The sequence below is a fragment of the Nicotiana tomentosiformis genome, chromosome 1, assembly GCF_000390325.3.
Source record: "Nicotiana tomentosiformis chromosome 1, ASM39032v3, whole genome shotgun sequence".
NCBI lineage: Eukaryota > Viridiplantae > Streptophyta > Magnoliopsida > Solanales > Solanaceae > Nicotiana > Nicotiana tomentosiformis.
The window spans coordinates 143,269,275-143,276,978 of record NC_090812.1 but is presented as its reverse complement, the minus strand read 5'-3'; the positions used below and the strand labels follow the sequence as shown (position 1 = coordinate 143,276,978).

Genomic DNA, 7,704 nt, shown 5'->3' with positions numbered 1-7,704 from the left:
AAACAAATAGTACACTGCATTAGAACTTTTAAGGAGAAAGACTCCAAATTAAGGTAACTTTTCACGGAATCTCACAATTTGAATTCTATTTGGAGTAGAAAGTGCACGGTATCTCACAATTCGAATTCTATTTGGAGTAGAAAGCGTTCGACCGCCTTACACCCAATCCCACATCGAACCCATATGTTCTATAATGCCTTTTGAAATCTCTATAAATATAGTATACTTTTTATTCTATTAGCATCACTTTCATCGTTTGCAAACCACTTGAAGTCTACTTTTGACGACTTGAAAGCATTGACACGAAGGTAATTTTTTCTTATTTTCTTATGCTTTTTTTCCTTTACTGTTTTCTTTGTAGGTCAAACAAGAAAGATATATGTTCTTGTTTAACAAGATGATCCGCACATGAAAAAGGATGTTTTAGAGTGTGAAGGGATGAGTACTTATTTTGGCTCGAATATTGGAGAAATTACTCTCAAAATGACTCGACTATCGGAGAGATTACTTTCAATATGGCTCGACTATCGGAGAGATTACTCTCAAAACGACCCGACTATCGGAGAGATTATTCTCAATGTGGCTCGACTATTAGAGAGATTACTCTCAAAACGACCTGACTATCGGAGAGATTATTCTCAATGTGGCTCGACTATCGGAGAGATTACTCTCAAAATGACCCAACTATCAGAGAGATTACTCTCAATGTGGCTTGACTATCGGAGAGATTACTCTCAATGTGGCTCTGCTATCGGAGAGATTACTCTCAATGTGGCTCGGCTATCGGAGAGATTACTCTCAATGTGGCTCGACTATCGGAGAGATTACTCTCAAAATGACCTGACTATCGGAGAGATTACTCTAATGTGCCCCGACTATCGGAGAGATTACTCTCAATGTGCCCCGACTATCAGAGAGATTACTCTCAATGTGCCTCGACTATCAGAGAGATTACTCTCAATGTTCCTTGACTATCGGAGAGATTACTCTCAATGTGCCTCGAATATCGGAGAGATTACTCTCAATGTGCCTTGACTATCGGAGAGATTATTCTCAATGTGCCCCGACTATCGGAGAGATTACTCTCAAGAGACTTACATGTCCACCTTAAGATTGGAAAATATAGTTTCCTTTTAAGGACAAACCCACGAAGAGGCCAACTTAAGGTGCAAAGGGACTTATATGTCCACCTTAAGGTTGGAAAGTTATAGTTTCCTTTTAAGGACAAACCCACGAAGAGGCCAACTTAAGGTGCAAAGGGACTTATATGTCCACCTTAAGATTGGAAAGTTATAGTTTTCTTTTAAGGACAAACCCACGAAGAGACCAACTTAAGGTGCAAAGGGACTTATATGTCCACCCTAAGATTGGAAAGTTATAGTTTTCTTTTAAGGACAAACCCACGAAGAGGCCAACTTAAGGTGCAAAAGGGACTCATATGTCCACCTTAAGATTGGAAAGTTATAAAGCTTCAACTCGAAGACTTCGTGGACTTGACGACATTGACTTGAATATTTGAAAACTTTGAAGATTTGGCAGACTTTGTAGACTTCAACTTGAAGAGTGGCAAACATGAAGACTTCAACTTGAAGACCGACAGACTTGAAGATTTCAACTTGGAGACTTCAACTTGAAGACCGACGGAGTTGAAGACTTCAACTTGGAGACTTAGAGGGTTTAAACATTTCAACTTGAAGAGCAACAAACTTGATGACCGGAGGACTTAAAGATTTGGTGAACATGAAGACATAGTAAATCCATGAACTTCAGTGCAAATACTTGGTAGCCTCCTAAAAGACTATAATCGCCCTATTGAAGACACTGATATAATTATGAAGGATTGCCCCCTTTAAATCAAATGGGATCCAAAGTTTAACAGAAAAATGGTATCTCAGCTCGATTTTCAAGTGCTGATTGAATAGATTACATTCCATCGTACTTCATTCGAACAATGATTGGGGCACTATGTATCTTTTGAAATCATGCGACTGAACTCAGAATGAAACTCTAAGCTGCCTACGTACCTCGGTGAAGAGGATCAAGTCATACCGTAGTTCAGAATGGGTGATTTTTTAATTTTTTTTTGTTTTAATTTTTTTTATGTCCTAACTTTTGCCTAGTCCGCCTCTTTCGAGGTTTCCAACCTAGCAGGATCTTTTTTTATATGTCCTAACTTTTTCCTAGGCCGCCTCTTTCGAGGTTTTCAACCTAGCAGACTCTTTTATTTATTTATTTATTTTGGTGGGCCGTACACAGTTTTGACTCATGCGGGCTAGGAGTGTAGGAACGTGCAGTTTAAGCTCATGCATCAAGGAGCGTTGCAACTTCAAGGATAATACTTCTTCAAAAACTTGCCATTGATAGGGCCGATTCGCATGCCATCTGCATCAACCAGCTTGTAAGCCCCACTTGAATAAGCTTCTTGCACGACATATGGCCCATCCTATTTTGAAGTGAACTTCTCGTCAGGTTTATGGGAAGTAATAATGGGTCTTCTTATGGCAAGGACTTGATCTCCTACTTGAAAGGATCTTGGGCGAACTCTTTTATTGAAGGCGCGAGACAATCGAGCTTGATAACATTCAAGACTCTGTTGAGCTTCCAACCTTTTCTCATCAAGAGCCTCCAACTCTGCTAATCGAAGTCGAGCATTTTCTTCATCAGTGATGCCTTCTTGAATAGCTAATCATAATAAAGGTATTTGACGCTCGAGTGGCAAGACGGCTTCAACTCCATAAACGAGTGCATAAGGGGTCGTTTGTGTTAGCGTGCAGTGAGTTGTCCTATATGCCCACAAAGCTTCCTCCATACGGTCATGCCAATCCCGTTTGGATTTGGAGATGACTTTCTTTAACAAGTTGCATAGAGTCTTGTTGAATGCCTCGGCTAGACCATTGGCGGCAGCATTGTACATAGAAGAGTTACGTTGATTGAAGCCAAAGAGTTCACAAATCTTTTTCATCAACCTATTGTCGGACGGCTTGCCATTATCCGTTATTATGTAACGAGGAATGCCAAAGCGATAGATAATGCTTACTTGGATGAAACTTGCAACATTTTCCTTCTTTACTTCCTTAAGAGCAACAACTTCAGCCCATTTTGAGAAGTAGTCAGTTGCAGCCAAGATGGATAGGTGCCCACCAGAGGACTTTGGCAGTGGTCCAACAATATCCAATCCCCAAGCGTCAAACAGCCAGGATGCAACAGTTGGGTGCAACACTTCAGGAGGTTGATGAATAAAATTCACATGGAATTGACAAGCCTTGCATCTTCATTGTAGTCCAAGAAATCTTTTACCATCGTTGGCCAATAATATCCCATCCTTTTTATATAGAAGCGAAGCTTTGGTCCAGACTGGTGTGACCCACATACCCCAGAATGTGCCTCTTGCAAATCTTGGAGTGCTTCTTCTTCCCGTAAGTATCGCAAAAGTACTCCCTTGAATGACCTTCTGTATAAAGTATCTTTGTAGTAAAGGAAGCGAGGTGCACGACGACGGATTTTGGTCCTTCTCCTCGGATTTTCTGGAAGTATCCCATAACATAAGTAGTCGATAATGGGTTGTCGCCATTCTTCTTTCTCAACTTCAGAAACAACGACAAGATGCTTGAGTTAATTTTCTTCACCTTCAGCCTCATTTGGCGGCGGTACTACCCATTTTTGGCAGACAGTAACTTGCGCTTGATCAGGCAAGGTTAACGATGAAGCTAGGGCAGCTAAAGCATCAGCCTTTTTATTTGCTTTCCTTGGCATATGCTGAATAGTCACATCATCGAGCCACCCTATTAAATTTTTAGTGTAATCATTATATGGGCGTAGTTCAGGCTTCTTGACCTCGTAACTACCTAAAAGCTGATTGACCACTAACTGGGAGTCACCAAAGACTTGTAATTGCAATTGATTCATATCAACGGCTATTTCAAGCCCAAGTATTAATGCTTGATACTCAACAACATTGTTGGAACAGAGTTGTGTCAAGGTGAAAGAGTAGGGCAAGACTTCACCTTGGGAAGTGACAAATACTACGCCCACACCAGCTCCTCCACGATGCACAACACCATCAAAATACATCTTCCATGGATGTTGAACTTCAACGACCATTGCGTCCTCATCAAGTAGTTCGTTAGTTAGCTCCCAGTCAGCGAATGATCTGCCAAGAAGTCTACCAATGCTTGTCCTTTTACAGCCTTTTGAGGGATGTACAAAATCTCAAATTGTTGAAATTGGAGGTACCATCTCTCTAGTCGATCACTAAGAACAGGTTTTGACATCACGAACTTGATGGGATTTGCCTTAGAAACAAGACGGACGACATGAGCTTGAAAGTAGTGCTTTAACTTTTTGATTGAGAAGACTAGTGCCAAACATAACTTTTCAATTGGCGAATAATTCAGCTCATTTGGTGTCATCATCTTGCTCAAGTAGTAAAGGGAGTTTTCTTTCCCTTCACTATTTTCTTGGGCCAACAGTGCTCCAACAGACCTTTCTTGTGCTGAAATGTATAGTATCAGCGGCTTTCCAAGTATAGAGGCTGCCAAAACCGGAGGCTTTATCAAGTAGGATTTAATGCTCTCAAAGGCATTGCTACACGCTTAGTCCCATTTGAAAGCGACACTTTTCTTCATAAGGCGACTGAATGGTTGGCACCTCTCAACTAGGTTTGAGATGAATATCCTAAGGTACGCTAACTTTCCTTGCAGACTTTTTAATTCGTGAATATCCCGAGGCTCAGGCATTTTCATAATTGCATCTACTTTGGCTTGATCAATTTCAGTCCCTCGATGTCGGATAATGAAACCAAGGAACTTTTCGGAAGTAATTCCAAAGGCGCATTTCAATGGATTCATCCTAAGTTGGTACCTTCAGAGCAACTCAAACACCATTCTCAAGTCTTTCAAGTGGTCGCCCCTCTTTATTGATTTTACCACCAAGTCATCCACATAGCATTCGACATTTTTGTGGAGAAGGTCATCAAAAATATTCTGCATAGCCCTTTGATAAGTAGCACCAACGTTCTTCAAGCCAAAAGGCATTACCCTGTAGCAATAAATACCCTTGGGGGTGCGGAATGCAGTAAGCTCTTCATCTTTTGGTGCCATGCAAATTTGGTTATAGCCTGACGAACCATCCATAAACGATATTGGCTCATACCCAGTAGTAGCATCGATCATCAGCTCTGGAATAGGAAGCGGGAATTCATCTTTGGGACACGCATTGTCGAGATCCCTGAAGTCGACGCACACTCGAATCTGGCCATTCTTCTTCCTTACAAGGACAATACTTGAAACCCATGTCGGGTATTTAACTTCACGAATAAAGCCAGCTTCGATGAGTTTGTTAACTTCGGTTTCAATCAAGGGAACCAAGTCCGGCCTAAAGCGCCTTTGGGCTTGTTTAACAGGGAGAGCACCATTCTTGACGGCAAGGTGATGGACTGCTACTTTCGGGTCCAAGCCAGGCATCTCTTTGTGGCTCCAAGCAAAGACATCCCTGAACTCCTTGAGTAACTCAATATAAGTGCCTTCTTCATTCACTTTTAGTAAAGCACTTAGGTAGGTGGGTCTTGGTTCTTCATCGGTGCCAAGGTTAACTTCGTTTAAGACATCAATTGTAGTCTTCACTCCTTCTTCAAGCTCAGGTGGAGCATATTTCGCATCTTCATCTTCTTGAGGGTCCCCATTATTGAAAGATTTGTGATTACACGGTGAAACATCATCCAATATCTTGTTATCCTCCATTAGAAATAAAACACCATGCTCGCCTTGTGCAGTAACATGATACGAAGAACCCACACTTTCTTCGTCTTCATCACGTTCTTTAGTGTAGATCACAATGTATAGCTTCACCTTCAGCACCTCATCACACGAAACCATGACTTTTGTTTGTCGGTTCATTCTAGAAGGAACCAAACTTTGGAAATCTTTAGAGATCTTCTGAATTTTGGGCAAAGCGGCTGTTTTTGTATTTCGATAATTTCTCTGGAACTTATTCCCCTTCTTTAATGGACCCAATCTCTCAAATGGAGAAGTTCTCATAGTTGATTTTCTAAGTCGATCAAAGACAGAAGGCCTGTTAGAAGCGGCAGATTCGTCTTCTACAGTAATATAATTGCTGCTCACCCTTCTCATGGAGATGCGCACTGGTGACGGTTGCTTGTATCCTAAAACTTCACGTGGTTGCGCCGTCGCATCTTCTGATAGGAGCTTCCCTCACTTTGATGGCTCATTGGGATTGTATCCAGCTTTTGCAAATAGCCTGTCATTAGGATCAAAATCTTCATCTGTTTGCTTTGTAGGGAGTGCCACATTCTGTAAACCATTTTGGGCTACAAACCTTGCAAGTGGCTTTGAGGACAACTTTACTGCCTCAATTCGTTTTACCAGAAGATTTAACTCCTTTAGCATGTTAGTTTAGAGATTAGATGATTCGCCTTCATCTTTCTTTCTTTTAGGGACATATTGGAGTGCAGGACTTACTTTCTTGCGATAAGACGTAATATCCCCTCTATGAGATTTATTCGCGTTGGGCTGTACCTCCTCAGTAACAGCTTTGGCTCTACCAGCAATCACATCAGCTCTTTTAGTTGTGGGCTCGTCATTCTTGCTTTTCATGCCATCATCAGCTTTTAGCTCCTTCACAATACGGTTCTTCAAGTAAAACTTTGTATCGGCGAAGTGTGACTCAGCCTCGGTGAATGGCTCATCATCAGCAACTATCTTCTTCTTGACTTCACCCTTGTAGTACTTCAAACATTGATGGTAGGTAGAAGGAACCACTTTATTCTCATGTATCCAAGGCCTTCCAAGCAAGACGTTGTATGAAGTATTTGTATCGATCACATGCAGCCATGCACTTAATTGTATATATTCAATGGTGATTCCCAACATGATCGCACATATGGCTCTTTGCCCCCCTTGGTTGAATCCTTGGATCATCACACGACTTTCTGAGAGTTCGTTCATGGGAATACCAAGTTCTTTCACAATGCGAATTGGCAAAATGTTCACTGAGGATCCGCCATCAACCAAAATTTGATTTACCCTTTCATCACACATATAGCCAACCAGGTACAATGGGCAGTTATGAAGAGTGTCACCTAGCAAAAGATCAACGTGACTTTTTTCTCACAAGCATTAACTTCTTGAGGAGTGGAATCGATGAGCTTTTCCGAATATGGTGCCAACGGTAGGTCATCACTCTTTTCTTTCCCTTCGTCAGCATGGCAACAAGAGGCATCGATACCCCCATGGGAAATCTTCATGCGGAACCAGCTTGGTAAAAACTCCTCCAAGGTCACTGGATTTCGTGGATTTTGGGAGTGGTGCACCTCCACTTTTTCTTTCTTTAAGTGCTTAACCGGATTCCATCTTCTTGGTCTTTTTACCATTATTTTTCTTATTGGTTGTTCTACTGATTCTTTTCGTGGGCTCCTTCTGTGGTGCCTACGACGAGTCACTAACGTCCAACCTTCATCATCATCAGGTTGATTGACTTCAGCTTTGTCGTTCTCCAGTAATTCTTCATCTTTACTTTCTTTAAAAACACATAATTCATCCGGACTGAATGAGCCAAAGGTGATAGATACTTGGTTTGCACTTGCTTTCTCATCTTCAAGCATGATCTTCTTTTCGCGAGCCAAGTCCATAACTATGTCCTTGAAGACAAAGCACTTCTCCAGAGGGTGGCTTACAAGTCGATGGTATT

The 7,704-nt window shown here is 41.5% G+C and overlaps 1 protein-coding gene across 1 annotated transcript; it reads right to left on the bottom strand.

Moving 5' to 3' along the window:
- Window positions 1-2,686: 2,686 nt before the first annotated feature.
- LOC138910774 (uncharacterized) lies at window positions 2,687-4,101 on the bottom strand. The gene is made up of 4 exons (XM_070201983.1): window positions 3,670-4,101; window positions 3,373-3,584; window positions 3,142-3,269; window positions 2,687-3,087 (listed from the first exon to the last, which is right to left on the bottom strand). The coding sequence occupies exons 1-4, from the start codon at window positions 4,099-4,101 to the stop codon at window positions 2,687-2,689; spliced, it is 1,173 nt and encodes a 390-aa protein (XP_070058084.1).
- Between the last annotated feature and the right edge of the window lie 3,603 nt (window positions 4,102-7,704).

Coding starts and splice junctions, on each gene's coding strand:
- LOC138910774 (XM_070201983.1), bottom strand. CDS start 4,101: ATGGTCGTTGAAGTTCAACATCCATGGAAGATGTATTTTGATGGTGTT. Junction 3,270..3,372: donor TGCAAGAGGCACATTCTGGG/GTATGTGGGTCA, acceptor ACTACAATGAAG/ATGCAAGGCTTGTCAATTCC. Junction 3,088..3,141: donor ACCACTGCCAAAGTCCTCTG/GTGGGCACCTAT, acceptor AATGGGCTGAAG/TTGTTGCTCTTAAGGAAGTA.